General features: G+C 43.9%; 1 protein-coding gene across 1 annotated transcript in view; it reads left to right on the top strand.

Moving 5' to 3' along the window:
* The window catches only part of CENPT (centromere protein T), a 170,123-nt gene that overhangs the window by 71,773 nt on the left and 74,540 nt on the right, over positions 1-23,810 (top strand). Inside the window, exons 7-8 of the mRNA XM_029608822.1 lie at positions 9,085-9,151; positions 21,073-21,215. Of these exons, the coding sequence (XP_029464682.1) occupies positions 9,085-9,151; positions 21,073-21,215 (210 nt within the window). The remainder of the gene's footprint in view (positions 1-9,084; positions 9,152-21,072; positions 21,216-23,810) is intronic.

Raw genomic sequence — 23,810 nt, 5'->3', positions numbered from 1 at the left:
CCAACCGCAGTTCTCCCCACAGCCGAGTTCGCATTCTGAGGCCTCACCCCCCAGCTCTCCAGGTCTGTCCACCAGATTACCATCCAACCCACAAGAGGAACTGCCAGAACCCTCTTTCCTGCCCAGAAGATCTCTCCTAATTTCATAGAGAAGGTGGGGACACGACTCATTGTGGAAAACAGAAAGTTGCTAGACCCTAGGGCAGAAGTCCTGGGCATACTAAAAATTTTTCAAAGTGTTGCTGAACCGACAGTGCTGCCTTCCCATGGGGTACTGGATGAGGTCCTGGAGAAAACCTGGGAGTCCCCTTTCTCGGGTCTGGCCAATTCCAGGAAGACGGATCTAAAATTTAGGATGAGGAAATCGCCATACTGCAGTACAGCAGAGCTCTCTCATGCCTCCATCGTAGTGGAGTCGGCCATGAAGAAGGTGAAAAAGACCAGGCTCCACTCTAACACGCCTCCGGGGAAGGATAATCGTTACATAGACAACTTCAGGAAATGGTCCTTCCAGTCTGCCATGCTGAACGTGAAGATACAGCAACACTGGTTCTATATTAGGCAGAATCTTTATGAATGCCTTCAGTCCATCAAGCCTCTATTTGAGGAGGGCTCCCCCAGAACTGGACTTCCCCACCAAATTCTGGATATGGAAGAAGGGCTACGCCATCTCCTCCGCACCATCTTTGAGTCGTTTGAAACGTCGTCATGCGCATCAATATCCGCCATAGCGACTCGTCTGCTGGTCTGGCTGAGGGCCAGCACCATACGTGAAGATGTGCATGAGAAGTTAGTGGATCTGCCATGCAAAGGGGACAACCTCTTTGGAGACAAGTTGCATTAGACAGTCTCGCAACTGAAGGAACAGAATGTGGCGGCGTTGTCTTTGGCCTCCCCATCAGAACAATCTTCGGCAGCACAAATTTATTATCCAACCTACTGTAAGACCAGCTTCTGGTTGCCCCATCTCAAAGGAGACTTAATGGACATAGAAATGGTGCGTAGAAGAGTGACAAAAATGATAAAGGGGATGGAAATGTTCCCTTATGGAGAAAGGGTAAACAGATTAGGGTGCTTTAGCTTGGAAAAGAGAGAAATGAGAGGCAATATGATAGAGATTTATAAAATCATGAGTGGGGTGGAACGGATAATTAGGGAAGAGTTATTTACTGTTTCAGATAACACTAGGACTAGGGGATACTCCATCAACCGGAAATTTTAAAACAAATCGTAAGAAGTATTTTTTCACTTGGTGCACTATAAAACTATGGAATTTGTCGCTAGAGGATGTGGTCAAGGCAACTAACATAGTGGGGCTCAAAAGAGGATTGGACAGGTTCCTGAAGGAAAAGTCCATAAACAGTTATTAGCCAGGTAGACTTGGGAAAGCCAACACACATTCTTCGGAGTGAGGTATAAGAAATAGATCATAAATAAATACACTAACTACTGGGATCTGCCAAATACTTGCAATCTAGACTTAGCAAGTCTTGATTTAGCATGGCATTTAATATTTATTTATTTTATTTATTTATTGTTTTTGTTATACCGAGTTTCATGATAGGCATCACATCAACCCGGTTTACAAATAACAAGGAGTGTAAAGCATAACGTAACGTAAAAAACAATATTTTCAATAAGAACCTTGAACTTTAAATACAGTGAATCAGAAAAAGGGAGAGGGAAAGTTACAAAAAACAAGGAAAATAAACTTGGGATGGAAGGGGAGAAATTGAACAGCACAATATTTACATTTCAGCCTATTGATACATTAGAATAGCAAGTGAAAAAAGACTATGAAACGGTACATAGGTAATCAAATGAATAAATATGACAGTTGTGAATGGTAATAGTATGATAAATATTCAGCAGGAATTAGTGAGAGAGGGTTTGAGGTTGGTTGATTCGTGTTTACATTCCATTATTGCATACGAGTTAGTGCTAGTGAGAGGAGGTTTTATTCAAGGCTTGGAAATGCTTTTTTGAAAAGCCAAGTTTTTAGCCTTTTTCCTAAATGTTAAAGAGCATGGCTCTTGTCTCAAATCAGGTGGGATCGAGTTCCAGAGAGCTGGACCTGCTGATGAGAAGGCTCTGAGACTCAAGGATTTATGTTGGTAGGTTTTGGCCTTTGGAATTTGGAGTGACTCTTTGTAGTGTTCCCTGATAGGCCTGGCGGAGGTGAATTTTTTAAGTGGTATTTGTAGGTCAAGTTGCGTGTGTTGGTTGATAGTTTTGTATATGATGTTAATGGTTTTGTACATGATTCTATAGTGGATCGGAAGCCAATGGAGGTTATGAGAATAGGTGAAATGTGGTCAATTTTCCTGGAATTTGTAAGGACTCTGGCTGCAGAGTTCTGAACCATTTGTAAAGGTTTGGTGTAAGAAGCTGGGAGGCCTAATAGTAATGAGTTGCAATAATCTAGTTTGGAAAAGATTATTGCTTGCAAGATTGTTCTGAAGTCCTGAGTGTGAAACAGCGGTTTTATTCTTTTCAGGATATGTAATTTGTAGAAGCAATCTTTGGTGGTTTGGTTAATGAATGTTTTGAGGTTGAGACGATTGTCTAGGATGGCTCCTAAGTCTCTTACGTGGGTTGTTTGAAGGAGTGTGGGTGGTTTAGGAAGTGTGTTATTGTTTTCCGGTGATATGAGCAGGAATTCTGTTTTCGAAGCATTGAGTACAAGGTTTAGACTGTTGAGGAGAAGTTTAATTTCTAATAGGCAACTGTCCCAGTATTCCATTGTTTTTGAGATTGATTCTTTTATAGGGATTACGATCTGTACGTCGTCTGCAAAAAGGAAATGTTTCAGGCTTAATTTTGTTAGTAGTTGGCAGAGTGGTAGCAGGTAGACATTGAAAAGGGTGGGTGAAAGTGATGATCCTTGCGGCACTCCTCTATTAGAAGGGTGGTATTGGGATTCTTTATTATGAATTTTGACTCTGTATCCTCTGTTTTCTAGAAATGTTTTGAACCAGTTTAGTGTGGCACCTGTTAAACCAATGTTTGCCAGCTGTTTTAGAAGAAGGGCGTGGTTGACGGTGTCAAAGGCCGCCGAGAAGTCAAGGAGGATTAGAAAATATGCTTGGCCTTTATCAATACCAGAGAGTAGGTAGTCCATGAGTGAAATTAGTAGCGTTTCGGTGCTTGCGGCTTTGCGAAAACCATATTGGTTTGGGGACAGAATACTGTGGTCCTCTAGGTAGTTGGATAGTTGGGTGTTTACCAGTTTTTCCATGATTTTAGCTATAAATGGTAGGTTGGAAATAGGGCGGAAGTTGTTGGGATCACATGCATTTAGATTTGGTTTTTTTAGCAGTGGCTTGATTGAGGCAGTTTTTAGGTCATCTGGGTAGATGCCATGTGATAAGGAGCAGTTTATAATATCTGCTAGGGTTTTTGCTATTGTGTCCGGGATAAGAAGAAGCATTTTGGTAGGGATTTGATCAAATGGGTGTGATGACGGTTTCATTCTTTTTAATACATTTTGTATCTCTGTGATTGTGATGGGTTCAAAGGCATTAAGCTGGATGTCTTTATTTTGGGGAAGATATGTGTTATCTGGAGACGTAGTGTTTGGAATCAGCTGATTAAGGAGATCCGATATTTTTTGTTAAAATGAAGAGCCAATTCGTCTGCTTTAGTCTGGGCTTGTTCGGGTGGTATATCTGGAGTGATAGGTTTAGTGAGGCTGGAAACGAAGGCGAATAGAGCTTTTGAGTCAAAGCTGAGATGATGAACCTTTCGGGCATAGTAGTCTCTTTTGATTTTCAACGTGGTACTTTTGTAAAGATGGAGTGATCGTTTGTAATCAGAGAGTGAGGCTGGTGAAGGGGCTTTGCGCCATTTTCTTTCTTTTTGCCGAAGTAATTGTTTGAGTTTTCGTAGTTCATCATTATACCAGGGTTGACGTTTGGATGTATTAGCAGACCTTGTTTTGGTTGTCAGTGGGCAGAGAGTGTTTGCTATAGATTTTGTTATTTTGGACCAGGATTGGAGGGCAGCGTTAGGGGTAGATACTTCAATGAGTGGTAGATCCGAGGTTAGAGCTTTACTTAGATGTTCCGAGTTGCAAGGTTTTCTGTATAGGAAAGAGGGTCTTGAGTTGAGTTTGGAGTCTGATTCGAGGTAAGGAAAAACTGGTGGAGATTAGAGAATGATCTGACCATGGGACTTTTTTGCAATTTGGTTGTTTTGTAAGAGAAATACCAGTGTTTGTAAAGAGTAGATCGAGCGTGTGGCCTGCTTTGTGGGTGGGTTTATTGATTGTTGTCTGAATCCCATCGCTGACAGTGCGGTGAGGAGGGCTTCACAGTTTGTAGAGAGGGGAACTTTGTCAACATGTAAATTGAAGTCACCCAGGATTATAGCAGGGGAGTCAAGATTGAGATGCAGAGTTATGGTTTCGATGATAGGAGAGGAGTCTGACTCTAGTAAGCCTGGCGGGGCGTAGACTAGCAGGATTTGGAGTTGTTCTGATTTGAACAATCCTAGTTCTAGTTTAGTTACTGTACTGATGGGGTGGTGTGAGAACCTTAAGGATTTTTTTGCAGCTAGGAAGATACCCCCTCCTCTTTTTTGTCTTGGGATGGAGAAGAAATCGTAAGTCTGCGTTGGTAATTGGTTAATGAGTGTGATGTCCGTGGATTTGAGCCATGTTTCTGTTATGGCGCAAACGTCTGGGGTTGTGTCCTGCAGTATGTCGTTGAGTATAAGAGTTTTGTTGGTGAGAGATTGGGCGTTGAATAGGATTATGGTGAATAGGGTGAGGCCTAGTAACTGTGTAGTGGGGGAAATCATGATTGGGATGAGTGATTTGTAGGTGCGTGGTCGGTAGTACATTATTGTTCAGGTTGGATCGGTGCTGGATGAGTGCTACCGGAGCTTGGATGTGCTGCTAGAGACTGGATGTGTGCTTCTGTAGCCTGGATGAGTGCCGCAGGAGACTGGATGAGTGCCGCAGGAGACTGGATGCGTGCCGCAGGAGACTGGATGAGTGCTGCTGGATGAGTGCCTCTGGGGACTGGATGAGTGCTGCTGGATGAGTGCCTCTGGAGACTGGATGAGTGCTGCAGGAGACTGGATGAGTGCTGCAGGAGACTGGATGAGTGCTGCTGGATGAGTGCCTCTGGAGACTGGATGAGTGCTGCAGGAGACTGGATGAGTGCTGCTGGATGAGTGCCTCTGGGGACTGGATGAGTGCTGCAGGAGACTGGATGAGTGCTGCAGGAGACTGGATGAGTGCTGCTGGATGAGTGCTGCAGGAGACTGGATGAGTGCTGCTGGATGAGTGCTGCTGGAGACTGGATGAGTGCTGCAGAAGACTGGATGAGTGCTGCAGGAGACTGGATGAGTGCTGCAGGAGACTGGATGAGTGCTGCAGGAGACTGGATGAGTGCTGCAGGAGATTGGATGAGTGCTGCTGGAGACTGGATGAGTGCTGCTGGAGACTGGATGGGTGGATGTGTGATCGCTGGATGGATGGATAAGGGTGGGTAATGGCTCTTGCTCTGGGACGCTCCAAGGAGCGCACTAAGGGGCAGGCCCCTTAGGTTGCGCTCCTTCGGGTGCGCGACGCCTGGTGCGCGACGCCCCAGGGAGTGTCTGCAATTTAAGGGCCTGAAAACAGTGCTGGGCTAGACGGCTGGGTTGGGGGTGGGAGCAGTATCACTCACCACGTGGTCCTGCTGCTTCTCTTTATTTTGCAGGTTTCTGAGCCCTCTTGTCTCTTTTTTTCTCTTAATTTCCCGGTTCACTGTTCACTGCTGGCTCACAGAAGGGAGGGGTGAGCGGGCTCTTGCCCCGACTGAGCTGTGCCGACCGCACGAGCCCCTGCAGTGGAGGAGGACAGAGACTGAGAAAGGATCCTGGCAGAAAGAGGGACGCCCAGGGAAGCGTCTGTAATTTAAACGCCTGAAAACAGTGCTGGGCTGGGGGTGGGAGCAGTATCACTCACCACGTGGTCCTGCTGCTTCTCTTTATTTTGCAGGTTTCTGAGCCCTCTTGTCTCTTTTTTTCTCTTAATTTCCCGGTTCACTGTTCACTGCTGGCTCACAGAAGGGAGGGGTGAGCGGGCTCTTGCCCCGACTGAGCTGTGCCGACCGCACGAGCCCCTGCAGTGGAGGAGTTCTTATGGCTTTCAGAGATTGGCTGGCCAACAAAATTGTCCTTATTCAGAGAGAGAATTAAGTAGTGATGTTTGATATCAACAAGTAGGGAGGAACAGGGTTTTAACTCCTGTGTCTGGAGACTATCCAGATGTGGGACTGGGTCATTCTCAAGGGATGGTTTTCAGGGCCACATCTTTGACAAGCAAGGAGAATGTCTTGGCATATAGACTGTCGGGTTCTGGAACCCCATGGATGGTCCCTGGACAGGGGAGTGGCAAAAGTGGATATTCTGTGAGTGGGGTTCATCAATGGGAGATCTGTTTGCGGCTTCTCTGAACATAAATATTCCAAACTTCTGTTTCAGAAGAGGGACTTGAATAAACTTGCCTCAGATATCTCCTTCCTAGATTGGGAACAGGGGCTTCTCTATGCATATTCTCCAGTTCCTCTGGTGTTAAAGACCTTGCTAAAACTCAAAAGAGATTGGAAGGCCGATTCTCATAGCACCCTATTGATTGAGACAGATCTAGTTTCTATTTCTGTTGGAGTTGTCAATGAGGAATCCAGTCAATTTGGGGAATTCCCCATCTCTCATCACTCAGAATCAGGGAATGTTGCACTATCCCAGCATTAGGTCCCTAGCCCTAACAGCCTGATGTTGAATATAGATTTGTAGCCCTAAATATAGCTGAGGATGTGTCTTATATTCATCTTGCGTCCAAAAAGGATTCCACAAGAAAATCTTAGAGTTTAAGTGAGAGATTTGCCTTCTGTTGTAAGAGAAAGGTGCTAAACCTTTTCTCTTGTTCTGCACAAGACCTGATGGAAACCTTTTACATCTTTCAGAATCTGTTCTGAATACTGACTCAGGGTTCACCCTAGTGCATTTGGAGCTTATCACCACCACTTATCACCACTTTTCATGTTGGTGACACACTTTTTAGACAAACCTAATTTCACGACACAGTAAGTCTACTAGCAAACCAGAGGTTAAAGGTTAAAAGAACGAAATGTATTTCGACAATTTATGTATATTTCCTTAAATATATACAAATAAAATGTTTCACGACACAACCTATCTCATGAAAACCTTTCATTTATATTAAAAATATATAATATTCCAAGATTAATGTTATTGTTATAATTTGAGTAACAATAATAAAGCAAATTGTCTGTCCCCCACACACTCATATCTCCCTCCCCAGCATGTCTGGCCCCCACACTCACGTACCTTTTCTTTTTGATTGTTGCCAGTTAAGTGTTTCACTCCCTTCAGGGTTCAAGCCTGCTGTGGTGCATATTCCATAACACCTTCCATGATCACCAGACACTGTTGCTTGTAGTCAGTACTCCTTGTGGCCAGGCCTCATTGGCAGCAGCAGCCAATGACAGGGGCAGCTGAGCTCAAGTCCCACCCACCAAGCCCAAAAAACCCACAATTGACAGCAAAAATTGCCCAATAATAAGTAACCCACGAACTAAAAAACAAAAGTGAATCGCTAGAAAAAAAAAAGCCCAAACTCGTGCCTGAGTTGACCAGGCTTGCGTGACACACCTGCACACTGCAGGTGACACACTAACGTGTTGCAACACACAGTTTGGAAAGCTCTGATGTAGAGAGGAAGCCCATCTCTGTATAGCCTTTATTTGTTCGTTTAATGCAGGGTTTGCTTCCCTTGAAGCCTCCCATCAATCTGCTTGCTGTATCATGGGACCTCAGTGTGGAATTGACCCCCCTGATGAAAACTCCCTTTGAGCCACTAGACTCCTGTGAGCTAAGGTACCTGAAATGGAATATTATTTTTTTAGTGGTAATCACTTTGACATATGGAGTTAGTAAGCTTCAGACCCTAATGACTTATCCATCTTTATACAAAGTCGTTTTTTTTAATCTTTTTTTTTTTTTTTTTTTTAAAACAATAGGTTGATTCTGCTCACACAGCCTAAGTTCCCGTCTGAGATAGTGTCGAACATCCACTAGTGAGTTGTCCTTTCAACATTCCTCCCTTATCCTCAAGGATGGACCAAGTGTTATACAGTATGGACTGTAAGAGAGTGTTGGCTGCCTGCTTGAATTGGACATGGGCTAAAGCCCTCAGAAAATCCACGCAGCTTTTTGTTTCATTTGACCCCAATAAATCTGAAACTGCCATTGCTAAGCAGACTTGTTCCAACTGGCTAGCATATTTCATCTTCTTTTATGCTCAGGCAGGCCTGAATCTGGGGCATGTCAAGGTTTACAGTGTTAGATCAATGGTGGTTTTGGTAGCCCACCTAACATTGGCCTCCATAGAGATTTGCAAGGCTGTGATGTATCAACGTTTCTGCACATTTACATCCCATTGGTGTCAAGACAGGGACTCCCAACATTACAGTAGATTTGGACAGTCTGTCCTACAGAGTCTCTTTGAGATGTAGGACCCAATTCTGTTCTCCTTAGGGCTAATATTGTTTCCAGATTGACACCCCCCCCCAAAAAAAAACAAACCATAGAAAATACCAAAATCAGTTTTTGCCTTTTGGCACTGGTTATTTTCCCCTTTTTTGTTTGGGGCAGCCTGTAGCTAGGGAGTCCCCACATATGAGGACTTTTATCCTGCTTGTCCTCAGAGAAAGCAGAGTTGCTTACCTGCGGCTTGTATTTTCCAAAGACAACAGAATGCAAGTCCTCACAAATCCCAACCACCTACCCTTAAAGTTGGATTTCCAGTTATTATATGGACTCTGCACAAATATGGTGACATGATTCAGTCTGCACATGCTCAGATGGGCATGCTCAAAGCTTCTAGTAGCTTTAATGTGAAACTTCTGCACTGGGCTCCATCTGATGTCACCCAATTGTGACATTCTGCTGTCCTCAGAGAACACTTGTTTACAGGTAAGCAGCTCTGCTTTTCTTGCTGAACTAGTGCTCAGCACATGGATGGTACATCTTTATTTTGAGTAAAGCAATTTCTTTATCATGCTTCTTGCAGAAAGAAAAGAAAGACTGGAGGAACACCGTGAGCACATGGCACTAGCAAATATCTCTGCAATGTCAAGGTGATGTAGTACATTACAGGATTTTTTATGGTTGTTTTTGAACTGTGGAGACCAAAGGTCTATGTATAAAGAAATATAGAGCCTTTCAGCTCTGGAGCTGGATGGCTCAGGGGATTGATGCAGTGGTATAGAGTCTTTTGAACTGATGGCTGAAATTTAACCATGCCAGTAATTAACAACAATCATTCCTATCTGAGCATGACTCTGTGACTACAGTATATGAGGGGAGTTTGACATCTCAGTCCAGTTTTGGTGAGTAGATTAAACTACCATCTTTTGTCCTATGTGGCAGTTTTCACCAAATGACTATTAACTGATTGACAGAGGCTGATCTTCCCGCTCATTTATAGAGTTAGTTCCAGGATTGGAGCATATTGGTAGAGCGCTACTTTTGTTGGAATTTTGCACTTCTGCTGTCTGTGGTTTAACTGTTTGGATTAGTAAAAATACTGGAAAAGATTGTGAACAATCAACTTGCAGAACATTTAGAAAAGCACAACCTTCTCTTTTCAGCTCAACACGGGTTTAGAAGATACAGTACAGAAACTTTAGTAGTAGTCCTACATGATACCATATTGAGAGGTACAGATAATGGACAAACTTATTTTTTGATGATGTTGGACATTACTTCGGCGTTTGACACGGTGAATCATTCAACTTTATTAGACTGACTGAAAGAAATAGGCCTAGAAGAATTGACTTTATGTTGGTTCAAATTTTACCTGGAAAATAGATCGTACAAAAAGGATAAACAATGCTGAATCTGATCATTTTAACCTTCCGCGTGGTGTACCTCAGGGATCCTCGCTTTCCGACACTCGTTTTAATATTTATGTTTCCACTTTGCAAGCTTTTATCTGGTCTTAATTTAACTTACTTTATTTATACGGACGATGTGCAGATTTTAATACCTATTGAAAATACCTATTGAAAATTCTATAACCACCACTTTAAAACTTTGGGACATTTATATAGTCGCCATTAAAAAAGTATTAACTCAAATGAATCTTGCGCTCAATGATAAAAAAACAGAAATATTATATATCTTCCCAAAATTAAGTACATTGAAAGAACTCGAAGTACGAGAAGCTCCTAAAGACCATCCCATTGCTTTTGATGTTAAGGATCTAGGGATGATACTAGATTGTGAAGTGAACCTCAAAAAATTGATCAGCAGTATAATTAAAGATGGATATTTTAAGTTGAATATTTTAAAGAGACTAAAACACCTTTTATACCCCAATGATTTTAGAACTGTTTTACAAGCTCTTATTTTTACCAAACTGGACTATTGCAACACACTTTACTGGGCCTACCTATCAGTGCCACATGACCGTTGCAGCTCCTGCAGAACTCTGCCGCCAGATTGTTGACTAACACAAAGAAATTTGACCATATCACCCCCGTACTAAAAGAGCTTCATTGGCTCCCTATTGGTTTTAGATCACAGTACAAAGCACTTTTTCTAATTCACAAATCCCTTTATAATGAGAAGGTTGAGTGGCTAAATGCAGCTCTACATTTTCATGTACCAACACAAACAATGCTATCATCTAATACTGAGCTACTACCAATCCCGACAATAAAATCCGCCCATATGAACACCGTTCGAGAAATAGCGTTATCCATTGCCGGACCCAACCTGTGGAATTCTCTACCATCACCGCTCTCTACATTAATGGCGGGGGTGGAAGGGAATTAGAACCAAGAGCTAAGAGAAACAGATAAGTATGAGAGAAGAAATGAGGGAAGCTTGCTGGGCAGACTGGATGGGCCATTTGGTCTTCTGCCGTCATTTCTATGTTTCTATATTAAAGTCTTTAAGAAAAGAGTCAAAACATGGCTTTTTAACAAAGCATTTAATAACAACGGATGACTTTGATAATGTTTATTTTATTGTTATAGTTTTTATGATTTTAAGATTTTATTTTCGGATGTATTAGCTGTTTTTTAGTTCTATTTTAGCTGTTTTTTAGTTCTATTTTATATATTTTTAGGCAAAATGGATAATATATAATTAGATTTTAAATGTTTATTTTAATATGCAAATATGATTATTAATGCCTGACTTGGGATGTAAACAGACGTGATACGTTTTTACATGAATGCCGGTATAGAAAAGCGAATAAATAAAATTTAAAAAACCCATAACTTCTTAGACTCACCTTCTCTTCTCCAGCCTTTCACATCTACCCCCAGCTCCTCTTTCATTCCACAGTCAATCTTCTTTCATTCCCCCACTGTCACCATTCACAGCCAATCCTTAGCTGCTACAGCCTTTAAACTCTTCCTGTACCTGATCACACTTTTCAAATAGCCCTTTCTCTAAACATCCTGCTGGCCAGAGCCAGTGGCAACATTTTACTTTAGGCTCTGGACCAAAGGTAGATGACAGCTAGTGAGAAGTGAGGGCAGGCTAATGACAGTGGCAACATTTTTTTTCTTTGGTAAGTTCAGTGGTGGGTGAAAGAGGAGCTATAGCAATCTTCACTGGTCTGTGCATACTCAGCTCTCTACTCCCCTCATGGCTGGTCCCAATCCCAATGACTATGATCTGCAGCATTAGTAATGAAAGTCAGCGTGTGGTCTATGAACTAGTGCAACTATACAGGCCCTGCAGCAGCTCCATTCCCTCCTCTTGCAGGGCTTCTTATTAATACAGAAACTCATGTGAGGCCAGGCCACTGGAGGACCTGTGCTGGCTCACAGGCCCCACACTGCTTTGCATTCCAAATGCTGCTGCTTCTGGAACCTGAAGAGCACTGCCATTTGAGATGCTTGTGACCCCAGCTGAAGGCTTTGTGACTTGATTTGGGGTCTGGACCCACAGTTTGGGAAGCCCTTCTATAATGCGCTGGTTCTCACTATTTTAGTTAAATTCTCCAGCTAGCTTGCAAAACCCCTAAACTTTCAGTTGCAGTTCCATCTTGCATCCTTTATTTTTTTAAATTACATTTTTATTAAGCCATCAACATAAATACAGGAAAATTGGGTTCTTATCTGCTAATTTTCGTTCTGTAGTACCATGGATCAGTCCAGACCGCCAGTTGTCTCCCTTCCAGCAGATGGTGTCAGAGAACAAACTGAAAGACACCCCCTCTTATACTGGTGTGCCACCTGCGATCCTTCAATATAATTCATACCATAGCAGAATGAAAACAGATCATAACCTCAATAGATCATAATCTCAACTTAAGAACCAATGGCTATATCAAACCACGTAATGAAAGAAACTGTTTAACTTCCGGAACTTATGTACATGGAGGGAGTACTTCCATAAGTAGACTGTTCTGCAGAATAAAAATAGAGAAATGAATGCGAACGGACTCTCCAGATTGCCTGGGCGGGCGTCTGGACTGATCCATGGTACAACAAAGGAGGTAGATGCCAAGGTCTTTTTCAATTCTTTATTGAAGTGGAGATGTGTTTAAAATATTACAGCCCGACTCTGGCCGAGTTTCGCCATTCACACAACGGCTGCCTCGGGGGCTAAAAATCAATCATAGAGATCACAATCTTTAATATATATATAAAACTAAAAAAAACGCAGATAAAATAATTAATAAATAATTAAATACTAATAGCGCCAAAACTTCAGAAGGCATCATTATTAAAATACAAAAAATTCAAATTAAAAAATGTAATAGAATAGTGACATTATATTAAAAACTTCTGCAGTTAAAATTTGCCTATAACAAAAATAGCCTCAATTTACAGAGTTGATATTCCAATTTTTAAATATCAATGATAGTAATATTAAATGATAGTATATACCTTAAAATTTCTTAACAAATTGAAAAAAATAAAATTTCAAAAATTAAAAATTTTTTTTAAATTAGAATCTTTACCTTAGATATGTATATATTTGTTTGGACTCAGGGTTGCTGAGCAAGCTGTGGGCTTGTATATATCAATAAGATCTGTGCATATGTAATCCACAATGGCATTGAATCTGTAAGATTGTATATGAAATTGTATATATATTGTTGCTGTAAACTTAAATTTTTTTCAAAATAATCTTAATAAAATTGTCTATTGTGGTGAATAGACTGACCTTAGCTCTTTTAAAAGTGAGTCATAATCTTGTAGATATGATTCTTCTATTGGCTCCTAAATTCAGAAACCATATTGGTTATATAGTGCAACAAACGTGTATCAAAAATAAGTGCTAATAAAGGCGTTTATTTCTAAGTAATCTAATTGTGAGTTTGCGTAAATAATGTGAATTATTGAGTGCATTGAAATGTCACCATTCTATTACATTTTTTAATTTTAATTTTTTGTATTTTAATAATGTCTTATGAACTTTTGGCTCTATTAGTATTTAATTATTTATTAATTATTTTATCTGTGTTTTTTTTAGTTTTATATATATTAAAGATTGTGTTCTCTATGATTGATTTTTAGCCCCTGAGGCAGCTGTTGTGTGAACGGCGAAACTGGCCAGAGTCGGGCTGTAATATTTTAAACACGTCTCCACTTCAATAAAGAATTGAAAAAGACCTTGGCATCTACCTCCTTTGTTGTACCATGGATCAGTCCAGACGCCCGCCCAGGCAATCTGGAGAGTCCGTTCGCATTCATTTCTCTATTTTTATTCTGCAGAACAGTCTACTTATGGAAGTACTCCCTCCATGTACATAAGTTCCGGAAGTTAAACAGTTTCTTTCATTACGTGGTTTGATATAGCCATTGGTTCTTAAGTTGAGATTATGATCTATTGAGGTTATGATCTGTTTTCATTCTGCTATGGTATGAATTATACTGAAGGGATCGCAGGTGGCACACCAGTATAAGAGAGGGTGTCTTTCAGTTTGTTCTCTGACGCCATCTGCTGGAAGGGGGAGACAACTGGTGGTCTGGACTGATCCATGGTACTACAGGAACGAAAATTAGCAGGTGAGAACCCAATTTTCCTTTCCCTGTACGTACCAGGATCAGTCCAGACTGCTGGGATGTAACCAAGCTGCCCTAAATGGAGTGGGACCTGGAGAGTCCCGCTCGAAGAACACTGCTGCCAAAAGACTCGCCATCCGGAACATGGACGTCCAAACGGTAATGCTTGGCAAAAGTGTGCCACGATTTCCAAGTAGCCGCTCTACAAATCTCCTGCGGCGAAACAAAATGACTTTTAGCCCAAGTCGTCGCCTGAGAACGAATGGAATGTGCTTTTAAACCTCCTGGCACTTCGCACCCAAGACATATATACGTTGAAGCTATTGCGTCCTTCAACCATTGGGCAATAGTGGCTTTGGAGGCCTTCTGTCCTTTCCTAGGGACCACTCCATAAGATGAAAAGATGATCAGACAAACGAAAGGCATTCGTCACCTCCAGATAGCGTAGAAGAATCAGTTGCACATTTAAACGTCATAGGTCACGAGCCTGAGGCGAAGTCTTATTCAAATCCGTGAAGGCAGGCAACTCCACGGTCTGATTCAAATGGAACTCGGACACGACCTTCAGCAGAAAGGAGGGAACCGTACAAAGAGATACACCAGAATCCGATATCTGGAGAAAGGGCTCCCTACACGACAATGCCTGAATCTCCGAGATACGCCGAGCCGACATGATGGCCACCAGGAATATCATCTTTAATGTCAGATCCTTCAAGGTGGCCCGTTTCACAGGCTCAAATGGAGGACCGCATAAGCTCTGGAGAACCAGATTCAAACTCCAAGAAGGACACACTGGACGAACCGGAGGATTCAGCTGTTTGGCCTCTCTCGGGAAACGAGCCACATCTGGATGCCTCGCCAGGGATGTTCCGTCAATTTTGCCCCGCAAATATCTTAGGGCCGCTACTTGAACCCTGAGAGAACTGCATGCCAAAGCTTTCTTCAGGCCCTCCTGTAAGAATGCCAGAATATGAACAACCGAGGCGTGTCACGGGGACACATTCAACCCGCCACACCAAGAATCGAAAACCTTCCAGACTCGAACATAGGTGAGCAAGGTAGACTTCCTACGCGTCCTCAGCAGGGTGGAAATAACGGCATCTGTATAACCCTTCTTCCTCAACTACCGCCTCTCATAAGCCAAGCCGCTAGACAAAAGCAATCCGCCTGATTGAAAAATACGGGACCCTGCCGCAGAAGATTTGGTATATGACCAAGCCGAAGAGGACCGTCCACTGCTAGATTGATCAGGTCTGCGAACCACGGCCGCTGGGGCCACTCCGGAGCCTCGACAATGACTGAGCCGGCGTGAATCTCTATCCTTTGCAAAACCTTGCCCACCAATGGCCATGGAGGAAAGACGTATAGCAGAATGTCTTGAGGCCACGGCAGGACCAGAGCGTCGACACCTTCTGCCCCGTGTTCTCTCCTGCGACTGAAGAACCGAGCTGCCTTGGCATTCCGCTGAGTGACCATCAAGTCTAGGCGATGTACCCCCCACCGAGTCACGACACTCATCGCCTCCTCGGAGAGTTCCCGTTCCCCGGGATCTAACTGCTGACAGCTGAGAAAATCCGCCTGAATGTTGTCGATGCCGGCTATGTAGGAGGTTACCAGCCGCACCAGATGACGCTCCGCCCAGCACATTAAGCGATCAGCTTCCAACGCCACCGGACGACTTCTTGTTCCGCCTTGACAATTGATGTTAGCCACTGTTGTTGCATTGTCCGACAACATTCGCACCGAAGAACGGCTCACCAGGGGAAGGAAACTTCGCAACGCCAGCCGAACTGCCCTGGACTCAGTGATTTATGGACCACTGTGCCTGATGACCTGTCCAACAACCCTGCGCTGCTGTCGATTGGCAAACCGCCCCCCATCCGGAGAGGCTGGCGTCAGTCGTCACCCACTTGGGGCTCCTCCAGTCCATCCCACACTGCACGTGGGACGGAATCAACCACCACTGGAGGCTGGACCTGGCCAGTTCCACAAGCGGCAATCAGACTTGGAACTCCTTCGATTTCGGGTCCCAATGGGTGATGCCCTCTGCAAGGGTCTCATATGAGCAAAGGCCCAAGGGACTAATTCCAGAGTAGATGTCCTAGAACCAAGCACCTGCAAGTATTCTCAAACTTGTGGTAGTGGCAGAGACAACAGCCGCTGAATCTGAGCCGTTAACTTGTCGAATCACTCCTGCGTGAGAAAAACTTTCCTGACTGATGTGTCGAACTGAGCCCCCAAGAAGTTCAGCACCTGGGACGGAACTAATTGGCTTTTGGCAAAATTGACAACCCAACCAAGGGACTGGAGCCGAGACACTACTGAGTGAACCGCTGCCCGGCAAAGCCCCTTCGACTTTGCGTGGATGAGCCAATCGTCCAGATAGGGATGAACCAAGATCCCCTCCCTCCTGAGAGCCGCAGCTACCAACACCATGACTTTGGTGAAGACGCGAGGAGCCGTCGCCAACCCGAACGGGAGCTCCTGAAACTGATAGTGCTCGCCCAGAATCATGAACCGGAGAAACTGCTGATACTGTTCGCGGATCCCTATATGAAGATACGCCTCCGTCAGGTCTAAAGAAGCCAAATATTCACCAGAATGGATGGCCACAATGACTGAGCGGAGAGTTTCCATGCGAAAACAAGGGACCCGGAGTGCCTTGTTCACATTCTTTAGATCCAAGATGGGACGGAAAGAGCCTTCCTTCTTGGGAACCACGAAATAAATGGAGTATCTGCCAGTCCTGCATTCCTCAGGCGGGACCGGGACAATGGCCCCCAGCTCTTTCAACTGACCCAGGGTTTGAAGTACCGCCATCAGTTTGGCACTGGCCCTGCAGGGGCGACATGACAAACGGCTCTTGTAACGGGCGAGCAAAATCCAAAGCGTAGCCATGTTTGATAATGCTTAGCACCCACTGGTCCGACGTAATCTTGACCCACTCCTTGAAGAAGAGAGACAGGCATCCGCCTATCTCCGTAACAGTGGAGGAGGCTGGGACACCTTCATTGTGAGGATTTGCCCCCGGAAGATCCCTGAGGACCCCCATCACAGAGAGGCTGACCGTTTGCGGAGCCATAGGAGCCTTCTAGCCGAGACCGCCAAAGCCATATTACGCGAAGATGCCCAAAGGTCATACAAGGCATCCGCGGTGTAAGCCACAGCTGATTCCAAGCGATCTGCTTGCTCTGCCTCTGCCGGAGGCAACTCCTGTGAAGTGAGTAACATTTGCACCCTTCTAAGGGTTGCCCTTTGCATGAGGCTACTGCACGCCGCCGCCCGGACGCACAGCGCCTTCAAAAATCCGTTTGAGAAGAACGTCTAGCCTCCGATCCTTAACAGCAGCAGCCCCTGTGACGGGGATAGTCGTCCGCTTGGTGATAGCCGAGACGGCCACGTCCACCTTCGGAAGCCTAAGGAGGACGGCCAAGGACTTGTCTGGCAACAGGTAGAGCTTTTCCATAGCTCGACCCACCCGAAGACTGGCTTCGGGGACTTCCCATTCCTGGGTCACAAGTTGCAGAAGCATCAGGTGAAAAGGAAACGCAGCAGGAGGAGCCTTAAGCCCCGAGAGAACGGAGTCCCCTCTGGTAGCCTCAGGGCTTGGCTCCGGCGCCTCAATATCGAGCTCCTCCAGAACACAGGGAAAAGGATGATCCAGTTCCTCCTTCCGGAATAATCTAAGTACCCTCGGATCATCCCCCTCAACTGGGGTGGACTCGTCAACATTCCCGGCCAAAGTCCCCATGAGCGGGTCCTGTGCAGGAGGAGTGGGAGCTGGAACTCCAAAACATCCGGATTTCCCTAGTCCGCCCTCCCTCTGGAGGCATCCGACCCCTCGAAAAGGTGAGCCACCTTAGCCCACGGAGGCTCCGGAGCCTGTAACTCTTCCTCAGCCTCCAAAAAGGCTTTGTGCATTAAAAGCACATATTTTGAAGAAAATGAAGGCTGGCCCTTTAAGGCTCCCCCCAGGGGAGGGTCCGAACCTGGAGGGGAAGATGGCAAGGGAATCCCAGGCCTGATGGGGCTCAAAGTCGGTCGGGAAAGTGGAGAAAATGTCCCCTTCCCCACATCCAGTCTTGCAGAGCAGTGTGGTGCCGGCAAAATGGCCGCCGTTCCCGCTCTGGATGCAGCCAGGGCTGCCCGAGGTTGGCGAGAGTGAGATCTTTTTCTTGCAGCCCAACTCCCCTCTGCAAACGCCCCGGAGCCTCCCCCAACGGTCCTTCACCGCTGGGGAGGCATCTAGTGTAGAGACCGTCGCGGGAGAGCTGGAATGCCGGCTCCCCGCAAGCCGAGCAGACTGAGCCATGCGGCATTCCGACGCGCTGAAGAGCCAGCCCAGGCCCAAATACGGCGAAAAAATTGCCCCTCCGGAGCCCCAGGATAGCAGTGCATGGTAGGAATTTTCCAACCCCTAACAGGCTTGGCATAGCTAGAGGCACCTGAGGAATGTCCTCGTCTCAGGGTGCGAGGGGGAGGGACCGGCCCATTGGTTAATCCCCCTACTTACCGGGATCAGTAGCAGCTCTGGGCACTCGGCTGTCAGGGAATCCCACCCCAGCCGTGCCTCTACCAAGGCAGAAACCCTGGGAGGACTAAAAACGCTCAATCTCCAAAACCGAAAGCAAGTTTTTTTTGTTTTTTTGTTTTTTTTTTAAACAAGCTTGATTTAGCCACAGGCACTGAATCTCTTAGACACACATTGCCTCAATTGCAATGAAACTGATAAACCTTTTTTTTTTTTTTTTTGTCAAAGGATCAGGACAGTAGGGTCTGTCTCTCATCTGCTGGAGTCAGAGAAATACTGAAGAATTGCAGGTGGCACATCAGTCTAAGAGGGGGTGTCTTTCAGTTTGTTCTCTGACTCCATCTGCTGGAAGGGAGACACAACCGGCAGTCTGGACTGATCCTGGTATGTACAGGGAAATACTTATTTCCACATTCATAATATATTGGTAACAGATTTCAGTCACACAGAATTTCATCATTTTTATTTTTATACCCGTTACCTCCCCTTCCCATAATTCCTAACACAAATATATAACTTAACAGAAAGAGTTCCCAAACTAGCCTGTGTTAAGCCATCCTATTTCTTTGAATTGCTGTGAGATAAATAACCGTCCAGATTCTACATATAAGCATTGCTTGAGAAGGTGCATTTCCATCTTGCATCTTGAATAACTTGTAAGTATGAGGCGCAGCATTGTGGCACAAAATGAATAAGTTGAAAGTTTGATTGAATATTGCAGTAGCTAAGGATTGGATGGGTTTTTTTTGGGTTTTTTTTTTTGCCTTGGCCATTTCCTCCTGCTCCTTTGGACTTCCACCTCAATTGAACAACTCTAATGAACTATGAATCGTCATTCACAACTACTCTAGGTTTTTGAGATGTGTTTTCTCTATTTTGATTTTGCCATCATAGCAACAGATCTCAGGCAGGAGCCACAAATTGCAGCTACCGTACAGAGCTAGATTTAGGAACAGGCAAAACTAGACATGTGCCTAGAATGCCCCAAAACTAGGAAATTTCTGGGCCCTCCCTCTTGCTGCTCTTTAATCTCTGCCTCCATTCTCCAGCCTTTAGGAGCCCACCCTCCTCCAGTGCCGTAAACTTAAATCCACCCAGCTGATGTGGACCCTAGATCTGATTTCTAGGTGTCACTTTTGAGCGATGACTGAGATTCCTTCCCCCATGATCTGTGAATGCTGCCTTTGCAGCAGTCAGGCCCAAAAAGCAGAGTCCTGGCTTGGCAATGGATCCCAGGTTTCTTGCATTGCAGTGTATAGCATTATACTGAGCTGGCCCCTACAGGAACTAAGACTGAATATTTGATGATATACTGCTGCTCACAAGTTTCAAACTTGTCCTAATTCAAACATTTTTTTTTGAATATTCTATAAGTGTCAGTTGTTGAGCTGCTTATAACGGTGGTATGCAAGTCTAAAATATTCAAAGCTAAATTAATTATTTTCTATCTTAATTCATTGGTGCCCAAACTGGCCCTTGGGGGCCCCATCAGGCGGATCTGTTTTTCTAGGTATCCCAGTGAATGTGCTTGACCTTTGCCCAAATCTATATAACTGTTAAACTAAAAGAAGATAACTTTTAAACAACTCCACGTGGCCCAATATACATACGTTTCTGCTGCATTGAGATCTACTACAATATTTTATAACTTGTGCGAATCAGGGATGTGCAGATTATAAAATATGTGTATGTCTGATTACTCGAGAATACCTGCAATGCATTGAAAGCATATACTTTTCCTACCTATTTATAAAATACGCATGTATATTTTATTAAAAAAAAAAATAACTTGCTCACATAAAACCCTGATTTATATGCGGACATTTATGATTTTAAAACATGACATGCAATTGAAATCACCAGTTTGCCAATATCTCCACCAACTAACCCAAGTCATACACCAGGTCATTGAGACCCTCTTAGCTCTTCACCCTGAACTACCACCCAACAATAGCAGACAACAGATGAGCCTATCATTTTCATTAGATAATTATCAAGTATAAAATTGCATGAATAAGTTGCCTAATGCATTTGCATAAATCTCTTCTAAAATAGCAACTTATATTATGTGTGGACCTCTTGGCCCCGCCCCAGAAAGCCCCTACTCTGCCCCATTTTTGCACAGGTAAATGTGTGTGCAAAACCATAAATATGCACGTATTTTTAATGATTATAAAATAGCATGTGCATGAGTACAAGCTACTTATGTGCGTATGTGATAATTTTACATGCAGAACTCCTTTGGAAATACACCCCAAGGTGAGCAAATATCTCATGCATGTTTATTGGGGATTTCCTGAAAACCAGGTCATGTAGCGATAAGAGGACCCAGTATTGTTTTGAGCACCACAGTTTTATACTGTTTGGGTTTGCATTACCTGTGACACCCTTTCTGGAGCTTCTAAATTTTGCATCCTTACTGCGCTCTTATTTCCGTAAAAAAGTTGTTAAAGGGCTAGCACTTTGGATAACTTTTTAAAAATTATTTTTCCAGATCTTTTAAGATGCCCCTTTCCACTCCTTCTGTGCCAGAATCGATTGAGAAAAAAGGTTTGGTTCGCAGGCCAAAGAAGCATCGGTTCATCAGTGTGGAGGACTTTGAGGAAGGCATAAACCAAAATTTAATGCATTTGAAAGGTGAGCAGTAGTAATCTGGACTCTGAGATGGGAAAAAATCCTAGCTCTGTCAGTTTCTGCTATTCTCAAAAGGAGTTTTCCATGGGTTATGTGACCTGTCATCCCACCTGGATGTGCTCCATCATCTTAGAGTTCTGGAGGTTAGAATTCTGCTTAACATTCAACTGTCAAATCCTTTTCTTTCTTGACTGTATATGTATGTATTCTAACTTGATTGATTGCTTTTTACTAGTCATCACAAGGTGGTTAACAATAAAATAGTCTATACAAAATTATATATCACTACCAATATGTATAAAAATACATACAAACATTAATAAATTATATAACTTTAGAGATTAATATTTGTAAATGGTTTATGAATTGTAATCTTTGAGTTGGGTTAATAAGGTGGGAAATCAAATCTAAATTAAATATCTTAAATATACCCCTTCTGTTAAACATAAGGTTAAAAAAGTGAATCCTTACAACTCCCATGACACAGTACTAATAAAACTATTCATACAACCACTTTATCTTTTTCTGAAATGCAAAATAATGACTTTTCAATTGAGCCTCCAAAAATATTGCATTCCAGGCTATTGATGTGAAATAGCACATCACTATGTTAAAAGTATTTCTACAGCACAAGGAGTCTAAATTTCTGACTTGACTAGCTGACCTAAGAGACTTTGCAGGTTCATCTTGCACTGACATATCAGCAAGATATTTTGGAGTCTTAAAATACAAGCATTTAAATACAGTAGAATTTTGAATATTAATCTAGATTCGATTGGCAGCAAATACAGCTCCTTCGGAATAGGTGTAATATGCCCTCTATTCTTCGAGTCAAGCAATAAACTGGCTACTGTACTTTTCAAGGATCTATAATCATTTAAGACTGCTAAGATGAAAATGCTGATATAAAGTAATATACAAATGTATTATAAAGGCAAGTTCCTACTTTCCAAGAAGGGATTAAGCTGTCATATTTGTCATAAATGCTTAAGTTTTTATCATGGGTCATGGCCATATTTAAGATTGTGGATCCCATAGGCAAAGAACGATGGGTGTTTCACCCATGGAAATCTGGGAGCACCAGAGGGAGTCCCAGTTTTTGGGTGCTTTCAGAATTTGTGCCCATGTTGCCTATGCCTAATCTGGCAAAGCCATGTGTCTATGAAGAGCTTTTCCTATTTGCTCTATTGAAAATAATTTTTATCTTTTTATTTATTTTTGTTTAATTTTCTTTTTTATTTGTTTTTTGCTAATCTGACACTCTTAATTGAATATTCTTTTTTTCAGGACATAGTAAGTAGACAATAACTGACTTGTTTTGATGGGAGTTAGTTTGTTTTATAGAATATAGTACCTGTAGCATGGTTGGGGAGGATATGTTCCCTTGGTCAAAAAGGGAAGTTGTTTCTACCTGTATTATAAATAGCTTGTTATATTCCTTCAGAGTAGCAGTTTAACCAATTTTGTAGTGCATTGGACCTCCGTGCTGATGCCAGCACCGGTTGCTTTAATAGTGATTGGTCTGTGAGTCCATTCCTTGTTTATCTTACAAATCAGAAGGGACCAGGGTCTAATTGACAGATAGTTTGGATGCAACCTGGCCACCAGCCTAGTTAGATCTTCTGATCTAACCAATTTAAAAGTCAAACAAAAATGTGATCCAGAACACACACGCACATCAAGGGGCGGATTTTCATACTCCGCGAATAGGCCTACTTTTGTTTGCGCTCTAGGCGCAAACAAAAGTACGCTGGATTTTAGTAGATACGCGCGGAGCCGCGCGTATCTGCTAAAAACCTGGATCGGCGCGCGCAAGGCTATCGATTTTGTATAGCCGGCGCACGCCAAGGCGCGCAGCCTACCCCCATTCCCTCCGAGGCCGCTCCAAAATCGGAGCGGCCTCGGAGGGAACTTCCTTTTGCCTTCCCCTCCCTTCCCCTACCTAACCCACCCACCCGGCCCTGTCTAAGCCCCCACCTTACCTTTGTCGGGGGATTTACGCCTCCCAGAGGGAGGCGTAAATCCCCGCACGCCAGCGGGCCTCTTGCGCGCCGGGCCGTGACCTGGGGGCGGGTACGGAGGGCGCGGCCACGCCCCCGGACCACCCTGGGCCGTAGCCACGCCCCCGTACCCGCCCCCAAAACGCTGCCGACACGCCCCGAAAACACCGCGACGACCGGGACCGCCCCCGACACGCCCCCGACACGCCCCCCTCGGAGAACCCCGGGACTTGCGCGAGTCCCGGGGCTCTGCGCGCGCTGGTAGGCCTATGTAAAATAGGCGCACCGGCGCGCAGGGCCCTGCTCGCGTAACTCCGGGCGGATTTACGCGAGCAGGGCTCTTAAAATCCGCCCCCAAGTGTGTAGTGCCACAAAGGACAGAACAGAAGATTGTCTCTATTGGCAAGATACCACAAAAACCATGCCACAAATGCAATGTACCCTTTATAATAGACTTCCCATTCTTAAAATACAGAAAATAGTTATAAAAACAGTTTACCATCAGTTGTTCCCATAAGGAGATAGCAGGCAGAAAAGGCTCCACCCAAATCTTCAGAATGGCTTTTTTTTTGCTAGCACAAAAGTGAAATATATAAAT

Source organism: Rhinatrema bivittatum, chromosome 7, assembly GCF_901001135.1.
Source record: "Rhinatrema bivittatum chromosome 7, aRhiBiv1.1, whole genome shotgun sequence".
NCBI lineage: Eukaryota > Metazoa > Chordata > Amphibia > Gymnophiona > Rhinatrematidae > Rhinatrema > Rhinatrema bivittatum.
The sequence above is the reverse complement of the archived record's forward strand: the minus strand, read 5'-3'. Positions and strand labels throughout refer to the sequence as shown.